Source organism: Diachasma alloeum, unplaced genomic scaffold (genome assembly GCF_001412515.2).
Source record: "Diachasma alloeum isolate Michigan unplaced genomic scaffold, Dall2.0 Dall_scaffold_00307, whole genome shotgun sequence".
NCBI classification, from domain to species: Eukaryota; Metazoa; Arthropoda; class Insecta; order Hymenoptera; family Braconidae; genus Diachasma; species Diachasma alloeum.
In genome coordinates this window covers 32,843-52,481 of record NW_021680446.1, presented here as the reverse complement: position 1 = coordinate 52,481, position 19,639 = coordinate 32,843, and the positions used below count along the sequence as shown (strand labels likewise).

Here is a 19,639-nt window from a genome sequence, read left to right as displayed (position 1 = left end):
CAATGACTTCTTGATGTCAAGAAATCTCTCGAGAAATCAGGATTTCTATCCATAAAATGAATTAAGAGCTAATGTGTGCGCGCCATCAGAGCTTTTTGTCAAGGGTAAATTCGAGCTGTTGTGATTCCTAGAATCAATGATTTCCTGTGATTTCTTGCATGATTTCTCAATCAGAATTGAACATCACGATTTCTCTTGATTTCTCATGTCTTCCATGATTTCTAGTAGATTCCAATGACTTCTTGATGTCAAGAAATCTCTCGAGAAATCATGATTTCTATCCATAAAATGAATTAAGAGCTAATGTGTGCGCGCCATCAGAGCTTTTTGTCAAGGGTAAATTCGAGCTGTTGTGATTCCTAGAATCAATGATTTCCTGTGATTTCTTGCATGATTTCTCAATCAGAATTGAACATCACGATTTCTCTTGATTTCTCATGTCTTCCATGATTTCTAGTAGATTCCAATGACTTCTTGATGTCAAGAAATCTCTCGAGAAATCATGATTTCTATCCATAAAATGAATTAAGAGCTAATGTGTGCGCGCCATCAGAGCTTTTTGTCAAGGGTAAATTCGAGCTGTTGTGATTCCTAGAATCAATGATTTCCTGTGATTTCTTGCATGATTTCTCAATCAGAATTGAACATCACGATTTCTCTTGATTTCTCATGTCTTCCATGATTTCTAGTAGATTCCAATGACTTCTTGATGTCAAGAAATCTCTCGAGAAATCATGATTTCTATCCATAAAATGAATTGAGAGCTAATGTGTGCGCGCCATCAGAGCTTTTTGTCAAGGGTAAATTCGAGGTGTTGTGATTCCTAGAATCAATGATTTCCTGTGATTTCTTGCATGATTTCTCAATCAGAATTGAACATCACGATTTCTCTTGATTTCTCATGTCTTCCATGATTTCTAGTAGATTCCAATGACTTCTTGATGTCAAGAAATCTCTCGAGAAATCATGATTTCTATCCATAAAATGAATTGAGAGCTAATGTGTGCGCGCCATCAGAGCTTTTTGTCAAGGGTAAATTCGAGGTGTTGTGATTCCTAGAATCAATGATTTCCTGTGATTTCTTGCATGATTTCTCAATCAGAATTGAACATCACGATTTCTCTTGATTTCTCATGTCTTCCATGATTTCTAGTAGATTCCAATGACTTCTTGATGTCAAGAAATCTCTCGAGAAATCATGATTTCTATCCATAAAATGAATTGAGAGCTAATGTGTGCGCGCCATCAGAGCTTTTTGTCAAGGGTAAATTCGAGGTGTTGTGATTCCTAGAATCAATGATTTCCTGTGATTTCTTGCATGATTTCTCAATCAGAATTGAACATCACGATTTCTCTTGATTTCTCATGTCTTCCATGATTTCTAGTAGATTCCAATGACTTCTTGATGTCAAGAAATCTCTCGAGAAATCATGATTTCTATCCATAAAATGAATTGAGAGCTAATGTGTGCGCGCCATCAGAGCTTTTTGTCAAGGGTAAATTCGAGGTGTTGTGATTCCTAGAATCAATGATTTCCTGTGATTTCTTGCATGATTTCTCAATCAGAATTGAACATCACGATTTCTCTTGATTTCTCATGTCTTCCATGATTTCTAGTAGATTCCAATGACTTCTTGATGTCAAGAAATCTCTCGAGAAATCATGATTTCTATCCATAAAATGAATTGAGAGCTAATGTGTGCGCGCCATCAGAGCTTTTTGTCAAGGGTAAATTCGAGGTGTTGTGATTCCTAGAATCAATGATTTCCTGTGATTTCTTGCATGATTTCTCAATCAGAATTGAACATCACGATTTCTCTTGATTTCTCATGTCTTCCATGATTTCTAGTAGATTCCAATGACTTCTTGATGTCAAGAAATCTCTCGAGAAATCATGATTTCTATCCATAAAATGAATTGAGAGCTAATGTGTGCGCGCCATCAGAGCTTTTTGTCAAGGGTAAATTCGAGGTGTTGTGATTCCTAGAATCAATGATTTCCTGTGATTTCTTGCATGATTTCTCAATCAGAATTGAACATCACGATTTCTCTTGATTTCTCATGTCTTCCATGATTTCTAGTAGATTCCAATGACTTCTTGATGTCAAGAAATCTCTCGAGAAATCATGATTTCTATCCATAAAATGAATTGAGAGCTAATGTGTGCGCGCCATCAGAGCTTTTTGTCAAGGGTAAATTCGAGGTGTTGTGATTCCTAGAATCAATGATTTCCTGTGATTTCTTGCATGATTTCTCAATCAGAATTGAACATCACGATTTCTCTTGATTTCTCATGTCTTCCATGATTTCTAGTAGATTCCAATGACTTCTTGATGTCAAGAAATCTCTCGAGAAATCATGATTTCTATCCATAAAATGAATTGAGAGCTAATGTGTGCGCGCCATCAGAGCTTTTTGTCAAGGGTAAATTCGAGGTGTTGTGATTCCTAGAATCAATGATTTCCTGTGATTTCTTGCATGATTTCTCAATCAGAATTGAACATCACGATTTCTCTTGATTTCTCATGTCTTCCATGATTTCTAGTAGATTCCAATGACTTCTTGATGTCAAGAAATCTCTCGAGAAATCATGATTTCTATCCATAAAATGAATTGAGAGCTAATGTGTGCGCGCCATCAGAGCTTTTTGTCAAGGGTAAATTCGAGGTGTTGTGATTCCTAGAATCAATGATTTCCTGTGATTTCTTGCATGATTTCTCAATCAGAATTGAACATCACGATTTCTCTTGATTTCTCATGTCTTCCATGATTTCTAGTAGATTCCAATGACTTCTTGATGTCAAGAAATCTCTCGAGAAATCATGATTTCTATCCATAAAATGAATTGAGAGCTAATGTGTGCGCGCCATCAGAGCTTTTTGTCAAGGGTAAATTCGAGGTGTTGTGATTCCTAGAATCAATGATTTCCTGTGATTTCTTGCATGATTTCTCAATCAGAATTGAACATCACGATTTCTCTTGATTTCTCATGTCTTCCATGATTTCTAGTAGATTCCAATGACTTCTTGATGTCAAGAAATCTCTCGAGAAATCATGATTTCTATCCATAAAATGAATTAAGAGCTAATGTGTGCGCGCCATCAGAGCTTTTTGTCAAGGGTAAATTCGAGCTGTTGTGATTCCTAGAATCAATGATTTCCTGTGATTTCTTGCATGATTTCTCAATCAGAATTGAACCTCACGATTTCTCTTGATTTCTCATGTCTTCCATGATTTCTTGTAGATTCCAATGACTTCTTGATGTCAAGAAATCTCTCGAGAAATCATGATTTCTATCCATAAAGTGAATTAAGAGCTAATGTGTGCGCGCCATCAGAGCTTTGTGTCAAGGGTAAATTCGAGGTATTTCGCCGTTCTTGAGATGTTTATGTCAGCATTTTCCCCGGCTGTCCAATCGGGTCATCACACCTCTCCAATCAACAATAATTGATTTTGAAAAAAAATTTAGAACGCCTCGATCGATGAGCGTCCGTCACTCTGGGCGTGTTATTGGCGTCGAGTCTGGCCGGCATTCGTCCTTGGGGGTGTGCTGAAGTTGTTTGGCGATGCCACAACACTAGTTGGCCCCCTGGTGATCTCGAGAATCGTGAATTACGTGGCAATGCGTCAGAACTCAACTCATAAGGATAGAGAAATATATGGGAGGTACATGACGTGGGACGAATTGTTGGAAAATGGTTATTTTCTCGGTATCATTATTTTTGGCGCTGCGATACTGCAGGGCACATTGAGCCAAGCGTCCACGCATTTCGTCAGTGTCGAGGGGAGCAGGCTACGAACAGCGTTGCAGGTAAGTGAATTATTGAAACGATGTGTAGGTTGATAGATCAATGAATTGATCCTATTAAGGCTATAAGTATGTTTCGAGAATTGATCCTGGATCTTGATCCTTGTTGATGGATAAATCGATTCTATCAATCATCTAGATATCGCTGGAGAATTATTTTCAAAGAGGAAGGAATGGAGAAAGTAAGGCGGTTTTCATGAGTGCAATCGTCTTGCGGCGAATTTTCATGAAGCCGACGTAGCAAATAAAAGAATTGAATACCAATCTATGAAACATGAATAAACGAATCATAATTGTCCAAATCATTTAGGTCAGAGGAAAATAGAATAATTCTACTTTCTTAATATTGCGTTTACTAAGGTTTTCTTCGAACAAAGTTGATTAGAATTAATAGCTAGAACTATGAGATAATCTCACATTTTTGACGTTAAGGGTAGGAGAATCTGAATGCAGTATAGTGAAAATGATGATCGATTTTTTCACTTTGAACAAATAATATTAATATCCAAATACAAAATTTCTGATATGAATAAAAAAAAGCTGTGACTTAATATTCCAAATGAAGTTTTAATTTTTAATTTGGTGCTGAAAACACGAGATGACAATATTCTAAGCACGGAATTATATTGATGAGATGAACAACAGATTAATTGAATTACCGTGGGAACTAATTAAAAACTGATAACAGTGTGGGCACGCACTTTTACCAGAGTATCAACAAACATTGAATTCCAGAAATTGACACCCTAAAGTGTGTTCTAGAAGGAATTGAATTGTAATTACGATTAAGATCTTATTCAGTGACCATAGGCATTAGAACATGAGCAAATCATTTATTGTAATATGAAAATTTAACAGCTGATAAATTGGGACATATGTTTCTCATCGATCGTATTGCTTTTTCGCAATGATAAATATTATAAACAATGAATTGAAAAATGGAATATCGAATTTCACAGGAAAAAGGACATCAACAGTAGTAAAAAAATCGGATAATTATCATATTGATAGATAATTTTCTTAACGATATACCGGCGAAAATATGAAAATTTAATTGGTTCCATCCGTTCACAGGCCCTGATTTACCATAAATCACTGCGCCTTTACTCCTGGACAATTTTAGAGGAAGAAGAACCACCGAAGGATGATAAAGACGCTCAACCCAAGAGCCATACCGCAGACATCGGTACTCTCACAAATTTAATGGCCGAGGATGCTTCCAACGTCATGAGCTTTTTTTGTATTGCACACTACACTTGGGCAATTCCACTCAAAGTAAGCCGTAAACATTTATGTTTTTCTTCCACGGAATTATCTCTTCTATTCTTGTAGAAGGAACAAACAATGATTTTCCATCAATCACTCGGATATTGTAAACTATTCTTCTTTTTTATTGCCTGTTGTTTTAGGTCCTCGCCATTATTGTTTTACTCATCATAAAACTTGGTGTTAGTGCCATTGTTGGAACTATCTGTTGTATTTTCATTATTACGCCAATACAATTCTTTTTGGGAAGGAAGATGTGGCGGAATCTAAAAATTGTTACGGTAAGAAGAACGGATTTTCTACTATATTATTGAAATAATTTTTTTTTTCATGTTGGAAGAAAATTTCTGGAAATTTCTAAAACCGGGGAAATTTTCTTCTTGACCCAGATTTTTTTTTAGATATCTCAACCCTTTGGTTTCTTATATTATTTCCGGAACAGAACTCTGGTTTCTTATGTTCCCACAATATTCAATGCACTCGGAAGAGCCTTAGACCAGAAATATAAGAACCCAGAAGCGATATTCATTAGAATTCAGAAAAACCTCAGAACCCAAAATATAAGAAAGGAGAAATCCGCCTGAAATTTTTAAAATCAGTAAAATTTTCTCCAAATTCTTGTATTCCCATACTATTCAATGCACTCGGAAGAGCCCTTAACCCTAGATCGGTCATCCCATGAGAAACCCCGCCGCGCGTCGTTTTTCTTTAATTACAATGGACTGGCTAACCGGAAAAATTCAAAAAAATTTGACTTTGTCAATTGAAGTGTCTAAAAAATTATAGTAGTTTTTAGAATAACATATTTCCGAAAAATACTAAAGAAAACAAATTATTTCGAACAGATGAATTATTTTTTCCCATGTTAAATGGAATTGCCCATGGCGCGACGTTGCCGGAAACTCGCTAAACGCGCCCGGGCAGTGTAGAGTGAATTCGGCAACGCTAGAGCCTAAATAACGCGGCGGGGAATCCCCGCGGAGGTGACCATAGTTGCAGGGTGGCGTTCGGTGACCAGACTAGGGTTAAACCAGAAATATAAGAAACCAGAACTGATAGTCATTAGAATTCAGAAAAATTTGAGAAACNAAACCCCGCCGCGCGTCGTTTTTCTTTAATTACAATGGACTGGCTAACCGGAAAAATTCAAAAGAATTTGACTTTGTCAATTGAAGTGTCTAAAAAATTATAGCAGTTTTTAGAATAACATATTTCCGAAAAATTCTAAAGAAAACAAATTATTTCGAACAGATGAATTATTTTTTCCCATGTTAAATGTAATTGCCCATGGCGCGACGTTGCCGGAAACTCGCTAAACGCGCCCGGGCAGTGTAGAGTGAATTCGGCAACGCTAGAGCCTAAATAACGCGGCGGGGAATCCCCGCGGAGGTGACCATAGTTGCAGGGTGGCGTTCGGTGACCAGACTAGGGTTAAACCAGAAATATAAGAAACCAGAACTGATAGTCATTAGAATTCAGAAAAATTTGAGAAACTAAAATATAAAAAATGAGAAATCCTGAAATTTTTAACATCATTGAAATTTTCTCAAAATTCTTATATTCCCATACAATTCAATGCACTCGGAAGAGCCCTTAAACCAGAAATATAAGAACCCAGAAGCGATATTCATTAGAATTCAGAAAAATCTCAGAACCCAAAATATAAGAAAGGAGAAATCCGCCTGAAATTTTTAAAATCAGTAAAATTTTCTCCAAATTCTTGTATTCCCATACTATTCAATGCACTCGGAAGAGCCCTTAACCCTAGATCGGTCATCCCATGAGAAACCCCGCCGCGCGTCGTTTTTCTTTAATTACAATGGACTGGCTAACCGGAAAAATTCAAAAAAATTTGACTTTGTCAATTGAAGTGTCTAAAAAATTATAGTAGTTTTTAGAATAACATATTTCCGAAAAATACTAAAGAAAACAAATTATTTCGAACAGATGAATTATTTTTTCCCATGTTAAATGGAATTGCCCATGGCGCGACGTTGCCGGAAACTCGCTAAACGCGCCCGGGCAGTGTAGAGTGAATTCGGCAACGCTAGAGCCTAAATAACGCGGCGGGGAATCCCCGCGGAGGTGACCATAGTTGCAGGGTGGCGTTCGGTGACCAGACTAGGGTTAAACCAGAAATATAAGAAACCAGAACTGATAGTCATTAGAATTCAGAAAAATTTGAGAAACGAAAATATAAGAAATGAAGGTTCTCCTAAAATTCCTGAAACCATTGAGTATTCTCCCTCCCGCAGGAAAAAAGTGACTCGAGATTGAAATTACTGAACGAAATCCTCCAAGGAATGAGACTAGTGAAGCTTCGTGCCTGGGAATTAATATTCGAGCATCGAATACAACACACCAGAGACATTGAATTATCATTACTCGACAAGGATTCTCTCTACTGGGGCTTGATAAGTGCGTGTATCAATAATTCATGTCACTTAAATCACCGCAAATTACAGACGAAAACAATACTTTATGGCAGACTCACTTAAACATTGACATTTACAGCATTCCTCACTAACGCATCGTCCGTCCTTATGACTCTGTTCACGTTCGCCGTCTACTTCTGGGTGAAAGAGACTCATTTGGATGCTGGCGATGTTTTTGCCAGTCTTGCACTGTTCTCACAACTCACTGTGCCACTCTGCGTATTACCGGTTATCGTACCCATCATTCTGCAAGCCATTGTAAGCAATTACCCTTGCCTCCATTTTATAAGAAAAATTTTGATTTTTCAATAATTATAATTTTTAGGGCCGAGTGGGTACTCGTTGGATAGCCGGGGAAATTTCCGCTTCCAAACCCTCGTCATAAACCCATTTTACCCCACTTTATGTTGGGCACATGATTAGTGTTTGGAAGCGAAGCTATCCTTGCCTATCCACTTTAAAAAAAAGAATGTAACTTTTTTTCTCAACAATTTATTCCGCTATGCTTGACTTAGAATTAATTCCATCCTAAACTAGAATATCTTATATATATATATATATAAGATATTCTATATCTATATTCTATATATATATAGAGATTCTATATATATATATAGATATATTCTATATATATATATATATATATATATATATATATATATATATATATATATATATATCTAAGATAATATTTATATATATTTTTTTAATGAAATATTAAGAAAATATTATAGCATAAAAAAAATTATTTGTTCTTTTCATCTTATTTTTTTCTCTTCTAACAAGTCATGAGACACCTAATCCTCCCATTATTTTTTCTGAAACTAAGTCTTATACTTGAATGTCAACTCCCATGACGTAAACAATAAAAATAATGATACAGAACATGAAACAAATCGAATAAAGTAGAATTCACTGTTAAAATGTTGAAATAATATCATATAACCCTCTAATTCCTTCCACATCCTATTAGAACTTTCGTTATTTGCAAAAATTAATCACTCTTAAAAACAGCCTGAATAATGAATGAATATTAGCTTAACATGAGACTCCTACATTTTATGCGTGCGCCATTTCCCTAGTCTAATGAAAAAAAAAAAATTTATCTAATGCAGTAATTTCCGATCTCATCAAAAGGGTTTTCCAACGAATGAAGCTGTTACATCGGTCTGTTTACTGTTCACTAATTCCATTTTCTATTATTAGAACTCAACCAAGAGGTTGGAGGACTTTTTATCACTGCCAGAGACCGCCAACGTACTCCCGGAAGTCGAGACTCGACGAACCAGCGACGAAGACGATGAGCAGACCAACTCAGTATCCATCAATGAGAGCTCTGTAATTTTTATCTCCACACCAATTCCGTTTTATTCGATTGAAAATAGAATTATCGGGAAGGAATATATTAATAGAGGTCAATTATTCCGATGCATTCTAGCCGACAATTGGATTCAATCAAGTGCGACTCTTTTTCTTATCGACAACAAACAAGTGGGAAATTGTTTTCGTCACAATATAGTCAATATATTTTTGCTAATAAATTAGTAATTTGCTTCCAAATGGAATTACTATTATGATGTATGTTTAATTGACTCCAGTGATTCATTGAATTTAATATTGTTCCATCGTTGGCAGCCTATATTAACCCAACGTTGGCAGCCAACATTGTCCCAACATTGCCCCGACGTTGGCAGCCAGCATTATATCAACGCTGGCAGGCAACATTGATCCAACATTGCCCCAACATTGGTCGCCAATATTATAACCCAACGTTGGCCGCCAACATTGCCCCAACATTGGCCCGACGTTAATGTTTTTTACCTTTCCCTGAATATTGGTTTCAAAATAAATTTTTTCAACATTCAATTCATGAATACAATACTTCCATTCGGAAGGAAAAATAAATGAGCATTTTTTTTTCTCAGGGGGAGAGAAATATCCAGAGTATTTCGACATTCGGAACCCTCGGCAACATCACAGAAGATGAGGAGGAACATCCGTGTCTTCATCTGCTCGGAAAATACGACACAAGTTCCTCTTGCGATACTGTCTTCGAGAAAGAAGCGGAACCAGTGAAGCCAGCGCTTCTGTACATCAATGGGATCTTCGGCCTGGGATCGGAAGAGGCACATCTTGTCGTTGATGAACTCGTCATACCTAGAGGTCATTATCTACAATTCTCTAGCGTTGAAAATGACCATCGTTTTGTAACAAAATTTTGAGAACCATTTTTTTGCGACGAGTTTGAGAGACAGAGCATTGAAAATGTCTTCAATCGATAGCTGAGGAAATTTCCGTTGTCAAACACTGGTCATGGACCCTTTTATCTCATCTAGATGTCGAAATATCGGGGAAATAGATCCCAAGGTCAAGTGGGCGTAGCCAAAACAGTTCAAGGTCAAGCTTGTTTATTACGAGCTATAAGGGTTTAACACCAGTGTTTTGAGCCAGAAATTTCTCCGGCTATTCATTATACCCATCCTCCATGTCCTACCTCCAGGTAAATTGACCCTAATCGTCGGGAAAACCGGAAGTGGCAAGACGTCCCTGATTTCCGCAATGTTGGGAGAGAATCTAAAGCTGAGAGGAACGATTGAATGGGCGAAGGATGTCAGAGTTGCTTACGTTTCCCAGCGCCCTTGGCTGCTGAACGCAACTCTCCGAGAGAATATACTTTTCGGCTCTACTTACAACAAGAGCAGGTACAAGAGTGTCCTCCGCGCTTGCGCACTGCAACCGGACGTTGACATTTTACCTGGAAAGGATATGACGCGGATCGGAGAGAAGGGCATCAATTTGAGTGGAGGGCAGAAGCAGAGGATTGCCATCGCGAGGGCGATCTATTCTGATGCTGACACTATCATCTTGGATGATCCTCTGTCCGCCCTGGACCAACAGGTAAAATTTTTGGCAAGTCAGAGGACTAAAAATGATTTCATTGCAAAGCTGGGAACATTTCCGGTTCAAAACACTGGTGTTGAATCCTTTTATGTCTACTAGTATTCGAGATTTCGAGGAAATTGTTTCCAAGGTCAGGTGGGCGTGTCCAAAACGCATTTCAAGGTCAAATTTGTTTTTCACGATAGCTAGGGAACTTGAAGAGATAAAAGGGTTCAACACCAGTGTTTCGAATCGGAAATTTTCCTGGCTAGCGATCAAGCCTACCCTCAACCCGGTTGACCTCCGTCAACATAACCTGACCGGTCTACTTCGTCAGGTAAGTCAGCAGATCTTCGAGCAGGGCATTCAGAAGCTCCTCCTCCGAAAGTCTCGCACCGTTCTCATGGTGACACACCGCCTAGACTTGATCCCCCTCGCCGACAACATCGTGGCCCTGGAGAACTGTCGACTCCGTTCCGTCGGCCCTTTATCTCTCATAGAAGCCACAGACCCCCAACTCCTCCAAGAATGGAAGGAAGCCGCGAAGAGACGAGCGGACGTCATCCACAGGACCGCGAAGGACCGCTGGTCCCTCGTCCGCTTGGTCTCGAGGATCGCGGGCTTCTCGGCGAAACACAGACACGCGAGCGACGGCTCCTGGATGACGGAGCAAGACGCGCACGTGTCGCCACCTGTTTTTGTCCCCCTCAGGCACCGGAAGTCAATGCTGTCAGAGTCCAGATACCTCGCGCATGATCTCACAGACCTTCCCGTACCCGCGGAGGAGTGGGGGAGCATGAGAAAGCGGTCTAAGAGGCACAGGAGTGCGGCGAGGGCTATTAGTCTACAACCGCCCAAACATCCACCACCTGTGCTGAGACAGAGCAGCACTCCGACTATTTTGGAGAGCCACCACATCGTGCCGAGGAAGAGACATAATACTACGGGAGAGTGAGTTTTATTTTTATTCTTAAAGACTTGGAGAGTTATGAGACTTGACGCATTGAGATATCTTAGAGTGGTGAAGGAAGAAAAGAGTTTTATGGATGACTAATAATTTTGAAAGAATGAGAAAAATGGAAAGGACTCTTAAGAGTCTTCAGAATTAAAAACTTCTACTTCTTCTCTTTTAGACTTACTTCTAAGAGACCGCGAACAGATTTTCGAGTCGGACGGATTCAAAGAGCTTTTTAGGACATGTAAATAACTTTCTTAGAGACTTATTAACGTCTCTTGGATTCAACAAATCATAGGCGACCTGTAAGAGACATTTTTTTTCGAGACATGAGAAACTTTTACGCGTCATGAGAATCGTTATAAAAAATCCTACGAGTTTTTTTTAGCGTTAGACAGGTTATAATAAAGCTTTTCCAAAGGCTTTGAAGGGTCTTTTCGACTGAGAAGGGTCAGGAGATATTCGAGAGGATTTTGGAGACTTAAGAGACTTGTAACAGACTTCAGCAAATTATTGGGATACTAAAAGTCGAAGCCATTTTTCTGAGACTTCAAAAAATCTCGCAGGATGAGTTCAGGAGACATCCAAGAGACTTTACTAGCTTCACACCTTTTAATAGACCTCTTAAGAGACATACAAATGATATTAACCTTAGAAAATTCTAGCAGACTTCCTAAGACTTCGAAAATTTTTTTCAAATAAAAAAAAATTCAACAGTTTCTTCAGAGACTTGAGATACTTTTGTGCGACCTTTACGAGACTCTTCGGAGACTCGATCGTCCCATCATCTCGAACAAGAAATTCTTCCTTCATCCACATTCCCATCTTTTGTTGACAGTGAACAAAGTGCCGGTATGCTCAGACAACTATTCTCCGGAAGAATAATCCCCTTATCCGACGAAGGTAACTCGAACAAAGAGAAGAAAGTGCTAAAGAGGCTGATGTCCTCATCCTCCATTAAGAACCCTGAGTTCGACGGGAGGACAATCAGAAGACTCATCTCCACAGAGTCCAGAGCAGAAGACCTAGAGGAATCCCAAGAGAGGAGCGAAGAGAACGAAGAGGAGCAGAATTACGAAGACAACGGGGGAATGGTGGGCAGCAGGGATTGGTTGGCATACCTGAGGGCCGGGGGGGTTGGCCGCTGCTTCATGTACCTGGGGGCGGCCCTTGGATATCAAGGTCTCCGGGTCTACACTGACGTGTGGCTCAGTAAGTGGACAAATTTGAGGGCTGGGGTGATTGAAGGAACTGGCATTCATGAACAGGTAAGGGTAACAGGATTTTGTTCTCGATTTTAGGGAAATTCAAGAACTAAGTTTGAGCTTTGAGAAGGTCAGACGGAGGTTTATCATTACTTGATCGTTACGCCAACATTGACCCAACGTTAGCAGCCAACATTGACCCGACATTGCCCCAATATTGTCCCAATGTTGGCAGCCAGAATTGGCCCAATATCTCCCCAACATTGGCCCGACGTTGGCAGCCAATACTGCCCAACGTTGGCGGCCGACGTTGGGCCAACGTTGTCCCAACATTGGGCCGACATGGCCTAATATTGTCCCAATGTTGACAGCCAATATTGCCCCAATGTTGGCTGCCAACATTGGCCCAACGTCGACAGCCAACATTGCCCCAACGTTAATATTTTCCACCTTTCCCTCATCCCGACACAAAAATTCTAACTTTCGAATATAACGAATGCAATACTGCCATTCGGAGACAATAAAATACCTGAATTTTTCCCTCCAGACAGTCTTCTACTTCTGGATGTACATCATCCTCTCCATCAGTTCGATCATCCTCTCGGCGTTCGTCAGTGCAGCTGGCCAGTGGGCAGGTGCCACAGCTCGGAAAACTCTCCACCAAGAGGCCATAACCTCCCTTCTGAGAGCACCAATGAGTTTCTTCGAGCGAACTCCCATCGGGAAAATCCTGAACAGATTCAGCGCCGACGTTGGAGTCATCGATAAGAAGTTATCGACAACTTTTCAGAGATTGACTTCTTTCATTCTACTGTGTGGATCCGCGATGATCGTCAATGTTTGCATCTCGCCGTGGTTCCTCGTTGCTGTTATTGTAACATCAGTGGGTTATTTTCGTCTACAGGAGTTTTATATGAAGAGCGCGAGGGAACTCCAGAAGCTCGAAGGGAGGTAATCAATGAGTTCCGTATTGTCGGAAGTGGTTCTTTGATCGGTGGAGCATTTCATGGTGATGAAATGGCTATTGTTATTGTTGTCATTTAATTATTCAAGACCCAACAGCCGAGGACAATTGTAGGGTGACATCATATGATTATACTTTTAGATAGTGATGAAATTTCAAGTTTCACTTGAAATTTCACACACATCTTGGTGTCTGAAATTGAAATACCTCCATTGATTCGGACACATTTTAATGTCTCAAAAGTGTCTGTAAAATCGTCCCAAAAGTCTTTGAAAAGTGTTTACAAGTGTCTGAAATTCAGACATTAGTTTTCGCAGTGCAGCAAGTCAAGTTGATGTAACCACTTCCCACTTGTTATTTCCAGCACTAGAGGACCTGTTGCTGCACATTTCTCAGAAACACTGGCGGGTTTGCCTACCGTGAGAGCTTCCAAGCAACAGGATCGCTTCATGGACGACATGATCGAGTACCTGGACGCCAACACAAACGCTTTTCTCATTGTGAACACCAGCACGCGGTGGCTGGGCATTGTTCTGGTATCTTCAGTTTTTCACAATTTTCTTTTTTCACAAAAGACGAAACGCGGAGAAAATGAAAAATTCATATTTTTCATTGCTCCTGTTGTCTGTTTTGTTTTTTGCTACAAGTGTGAGGGTAATTTGGTAATTGTTGGTGATGTTCTCAGGATTATTTGGCAGCGGCGTTGGTGGTGGTCTCCATATTCATGGCTCTTGTATGCGCAGAGTTTTACCCAGACTGGGTAACACCTGCATTTGTTGGTCTTGCCATCAATTACGCGTTTCTTGTACCGATTTATCTTAACTGGGTAGTTAAATTTGTCTCGGAGATTGAGATGTACATGGGAAGTGTCACGAGATTAACCGAGTACACGAAAGTTCCACGGGAGAATTACAGGGAAAATGGTAATTTCAATTGTTCAATAGGGATATTTCACATCATTATTTCGTCTATCTCATGAAAATTGTAAAAAAATTGCCTGGGGAGGGGACAATGACGTCACACTTCCGTACACTGAGAGAAAAATAAATACGTTGTCAAACAAGTCTCAAAATTGCCAAAAAAGCATTTGTTCGGTTCAAATTTGAAAGTCTCAAACATGAATAATTGTTCTGCTTTTGACAGCAACGAAATATTTGGCTCAAGAGGCGGATAATTCACACCAGACGGTGCCTTTTCAGGATGACAATATCTCGTATAGAGGAAAATTTATCAACAAATATTTTATCCCCAAGTTACAAGATTACTATCATATCATTATTATTGTTTCATTTAAGGGTTCATTTCTGGTCTGTGATTATTAGACAGCCGAAACGAAAAACTACTATCCCTTGTTTCGCATAAAACAAAGATTTTTCGGGAGCAAAATACGTATGGGAGTATCGAATAACGAAGGAGTAGTGCTAGAAATGACATTTCTTGCGTGTACAGAGAATACAATTTTTTTTTAACTACTAAATCTATTTTTGCGACAAAAATTTCTCATTTCGGCACACTCTCTGCATGTTTGGCACAAACAAATCCTTTTTTGAGCATTTTCAAAAAACTTTTTTTGGCACAAGTAAGACTTGTTTGAGAACTTTGTCGGTTTTCTATCAATGCATACTTCGGAGTGTCCATTTTGCCTTTTGTCCATTTATTTATCACATTGTTCAGGAAAAAGGTTTTATTCTCGCAAAAAACATAACTCCATTTTCCTAAATCGCGATTATTTCATTTATCAATACGCAAATCCTAAGAGAGATGGCGTCGGTGGATGAGAGGTGTGACGTCATCCAAGGTCACCTGAGTATTTTGAATTCATCATTTTTCGATGATAAAAAAAAATGATTTGAAGAGTTTCATTTGGAGTTGGAAAATAAGTTGACATAAATTATTGAACAAAAGAATTGAAAATTCCTTGCAGGATATGAAGCTGAAGAAACTTGGCCGGAGAAGGGAGAAATCATTTTCGAAAATGTTTCTCTTCGTTATCATCCACAGGCTGAGCCTGTTGTCAAGGATTTGAATCTCAAAATTTCTGCCGGTCAAAAGGTGAACAGTTGATTGTTCAAAATTCATTATCTACTTTATTTATTTCATCAAGAGGAAACGCATTCATAAATTGAACACTCGATTCTGAAATATTTCCAAAATTTCGAGTCATCAGGGGCTCAAGTCTCATCTTCCAAATTAAAACCCTGACGGAAAAAAACAAAATTTTGGATGAGGTTAAATTCGATTAATTCTCAAAATTGTGTAAATTTCTTCTAACTCTTCTTATTCTGTTTCATTCGACTCCGTTACAATCCCACAGACAAAATTCAATGACCAAACGATTTACTGGTGACTTTTTTAGTTGGGAATTTGTGGTAGAACCGGAAGTGGAAAGTCAACAACAGTGATGGCGCTGTTTCAACTTTTGGAAGTCTCTCAGGGTCGAATCCTCATCGATGGAATCGATTTGCGTAGAGTTTCGCTTCTTAGTTTGAGGTCTAGACTATCCGCTATACCTCAGGATGTCATCATGTTCAGTGGGACCATCAGGTAAGGCCATAATTTGGATTCAATTTGAGAAGATGAAAATGTGATTATTGTGGTAGAGAGGTAGGAAAATGTTCGATGAAGTTGCAGGTGAAAAAAAAGACACGCTAAAAATGTCTGACTTTTTTTCCGGAAAATGTCATTCCCGTTATGAGAACAGATAAATTCGAATGTTATAGTTTAAAAATCCGTTTATTGTGGATTTTCATTTGAGGAAAATATAACTTTGAAATATTTTTATCATCAATTTCAATTTTTCGTTCCAGATTGATATCTTTTGATTATTCATGGAAGAGCCGTTTACTTTCTCTAGTAAACGGCTTCAGTTTTTCTTTTATGAATTTTCATTATTTTGGTATTTTTAGACAAAAACCGATGAACTGTATTACAAATCAGAATGGAGCTGATAGAATTCGGGACTGTTTTTGACCAATTTCATCGGTTGTACTGATGCCTTTCGGTTCTGATTATGTAAAAAACCAAATGAGTGAAATATGAGAACAGATAAATTCGAATGTTATAGTTTGAAAATTCATTTATTGTGTATTTTCATTTGAGGAAAATATAACTTTGAAATATTTTCATCATCAATTTTAATTTTTCATTCTAGATCGATACCTTTTGATTATTCATGAGAGTCACTTTCTCGAGTACACGGTTGCTAAGATTTGTTTCGTGTCGAATCTTCAGTTTTTTTTTTACGAGTTTCATTCATTTTGGTATTTTTGGGCGAAAACGATGAACTGTTTAACAAATCAGAAGGGGACTGATAGAATTCGTGACCGTTTTGGAATTTTATCGGTTGCACGGATGCCTTCTCATATTGGTTACGTAAGAAATCGAGTAAGTTATATATGAGAACAGATAAATTCGACTGTTATAGTTTGAGAATCCATCTATTGTGTATTTTCATTTGAAGAAAATATAACTTTGAAATATTTTCATCGTCAATTTTAATTTTTCATTCTAGATCGATATCTTTTGATTATTCAGGGAAGAGTCACTTTCTCGAGTAAACGGTTGTTAAAATTTGTTTCGTGTCGAGTCTTCAGGTTTTCTTTTATGAATTTTATTTATTTTTGCATTTTTGGGCAAAAAAATGCCAAAATAAATCATCGAAAATGCCAAAATAATTCATCGAACCCTATTACAAATCAGAATGGGGATGATAGAATTCGTGACTGTTTTGCAATTTGATGGGACGCATCGGTGTTGTATATGAGAACAGATAAATTCGAATGTTATAGTTTGAAAATCCGTTTATTACGGATTTTCATTTGAGGAAAATATTTTATAATGATATTTTCCTCATTACTTTTCATTTGCCATCCCACATCGATACCTTTTGATTATTCACAGAAGACCCACATTCTCCGAATTTTCATTTTCCTTTCAGTAAAAACTATTCTATTCATTTTTGCTCTCGGCATGGAACCGTTTTACGAACAATTAAATTCAACTTATCATATTATTATTATTATTCACTTGTTTCTTTTTACAGGGAGAATTTGGATCCCCTTGCTGAACACAATGATGAAGAGTTGTGGTCAGCTCTTCAGCTAGCACAAATGAAGGACATAATCGCGGCTCATCCCGAGGGATTGGACTTGGAGGTGCGAGAGGGTGGGGAGAATTTCTCAGCTGGACAATTGCAATTGCTGAGTATGGCCCGAGCGACTCTTCGACAATCAGCGGTGGTGGTGCTTGATGAGGCCACCAGTGCTCTCGATGGATCAACCGAGAAGGAGCTACTACGAGAGGTGTCCAATGCTTTCCGAGAGAGGACTGTCATCACGATCGCAGTAATTATCGTTTACTTGAATTTTTGCGCAATCAAAAAATTGAAAGTATAGAAATTCTCTAATAATGAAGAAAATTCCTGATGAGGACTTCACTGGGAGTCGAAACGTTGGGACAATTTATTTGGACCTAAAGATTCCGAGAACCTTAGATTCCGAGATATTTATTGAAAACTGGGCAATAGTCAAAGCAACTTATACCGGTTTACCATTTCGCTACTGAATTCATTCGAATTATTCATTTAAAATCAAAAGGCCTGTCTCGAATGAAGTAAAATTTCTGTTATTTTTAGCACAGAGTGGCATCGCTCCTCTCCTGCGACAGGATTATTGTGTTTGATGAAGGGAAAATCGTGGAGGAGGGAACGCCAAAGGAATTGTCAACAAAACCGCTGGGAGCATTCGCAGCCATGTTGAGGGCCTCGGAGATGGGCCAATCAACTGACGACTGATATTTTTGTATCTGCATTGATTATAAACAATTTTTTTATCATCCAACGAATGTAAATAAAATTAGAGAATACAACACGATTTTTTCTTTTTACGAACGTTGGAACAATAATTGAGGATTTTTATTAAAAGAATGATTCATTGGGTGAATGATTTATCTAGATATTTTCATTCTTCATTTTTCTAATAGTCAATATTCGAAGAAAAATGAAATCACTTCGAGCATTTGTCGCACTCAGTTTATTCATCGCATTTTTCTTGACAATCCGGGCGTAACTGAAGCAATAACGCTTGACCTTGAGGGATTTTTTTATTACTTTGGGAATTCTTAGCGAGAATAAATCCACAAAAATGATGGAAGTGAGTTATGTAAGCATCACTTCAGCTATTGTTACGCATCCGTTAGTCATATTTAATTGGTCTTTTTTTCCAAATACTTGCCACAGAAACTTCGGTTATCAAAGAGCTTGGGAAAGAGTGGGGCAAAATGGGGTTATGATCAGGGTTCGGAAACGAAAATTTCCCTGGCCGTCGGACGAGAGTACCCACAACCCCCTACTCCAAACACTTCCAAAATTTTATTTTTTTTAAAAATGAAAATTTTTCCAAAAATTTGAAATTTCTGTTTTTTTTTTTAATTGAAAAACGTCTCGACGAGGGATTTTCACTGGAGGGTTGGATGGCATTGACAGGAAAATTTTTAATTCCCGAGATATTCCAAAAACGAGATTTCCCCAAAAACCGCTTTTGGGCGAATACTCATGAACCACTGGGGCAAGATGGGTTTGCGACCAGTGTTTTGAAGCGGAAATCTTCGGGCAATTCATCCCAAAAACTTCTAATGCGTCACTTTAAAAATTCAACTTCTGGTTTTCGAAAATCGTCAAAATAAAAATTTTTACAAAAATTTGAAATTTCTGTTTTTTTTTAAATTGAAAAACTTCTCGAAGAGGGATTTTTACTGGAGGGTTTATTGCATTGACAGGAAAATAAAAAATTCCCAAGATATTCCAAAAACGAGATTTCCCCGAAAAACCGTTTTTGAGCGAATACTCATGAACCACTGGGGCAAGATGGGTTTGCGATCAGTGTTTTGAAGCGAAAATTCTTCGGGCAAAAACTTCTAATGCGTCATCTCAAAAATTCATTTTTTTATTTTTGAAAATCGTCAAAATATTGACAACACGGATTTTTTTCGACGTTTCACGATTTTTTTCTAAATTTCGAAGACGGATTTTTACTGAAGAGTTTCTTTCGTGATTATTCATGAACCGGTGGGGCAGAATGGCCTCATGTCCGGTATTTTGGACCGGAAAATTTCTCTGACGATCCATTC

General features: G+C 38.3%; 1 protein-coding gene and 1 long non-coding RNA gene across 2 annotated transcripts in view; one reads left to right on the top strand and one right to left on the bottom strand.

Moving 5' to 3' along the window:
- LOC107039742 (ATP-binding cassette sub-family C member Sur) overlaps nucleotides 1-18,401 on the top strand; it is a 24,477-nt gene extending 6,076 nt beyond the window's left edge. The window contains exons 4-20 of the mRNA XM_015259505.2: nucleotides 3,470-3,811; nucleotides 4,883-5,083; nucleotides 5,218-5,355; nucleotides 7,330-7,492; nucleotides 7,589-7,767; nucleotides 8,716-8,847; nucleotides 9,435-9,672; nucleotides 10,010-10,407; nucleotides 10,727-11,340; nucleotides 12,183-12,612; nucleotides 13,097-13,500; nucleotides 13,878-14,049; nucleotides 14,199-14,436; nucleotides 15,438-15,565; nucleotides 15,870-16,057; nucleotides 17,556-17,856; nucleotides 18,147-18,401. Coding sequence (XP_015114991.1) covers nucleotides 3,470-3,811; nucleotides 4,883-5,083; nucleotides 5,218-5,355; nucleotides 7,330-7,492; nucleotides 7,589-7,767; nucleotides 8,716-8,847; nucleotides 9,435-9,672; nucleotides 10,010-10,407; nucleotides 10,727-11,340; nucleotides 12,183-12,612; nucleotides 13,097-13,500; nucleotides 13,878-14,049; nucleotides 14,199-14,436; nucleotides 15,438-15,565; nucleotides 15,870-16,057; nucleotides 17,556-17,856; nucleotides 18,147-18,305 — 4,425 coding nt within the window. The 3' untranslated portion in view covers nucleotides 18,306-18,401. The remainder of the gene's footprint in view (nucleotides 1-3,469; nucleotides 3,812-4,882; nucleotides 5,084-5,217; nucleotides 5,356-7,329; nucleotides 7,493-7,588; nucleotides 7,768-8,715; nucleotides 8,848-9,434; nucleotides 9,673-10,009; nucleotides 10,408-10,726; nucleotides 11,341-12,182; nucleotides 12,613-13,096; nucleotides 13,501-13,877; nucleotides 14,050-14,198; nucleotides 14,437-15,437; nucleotides 15,566-15,869; nucleotides 16,058-17,555; nucleotides 17,857-18,146) is intronic.
- LOC107039746 overlaps nucleotides 1-19,639 on the bottom strand; it is a 58,631-nt gene that overhangs the window by 13,442 nt on the left and 25,550 nt on the right. The gene's annotated exons all lie outside the window — the stretch shown is intronic.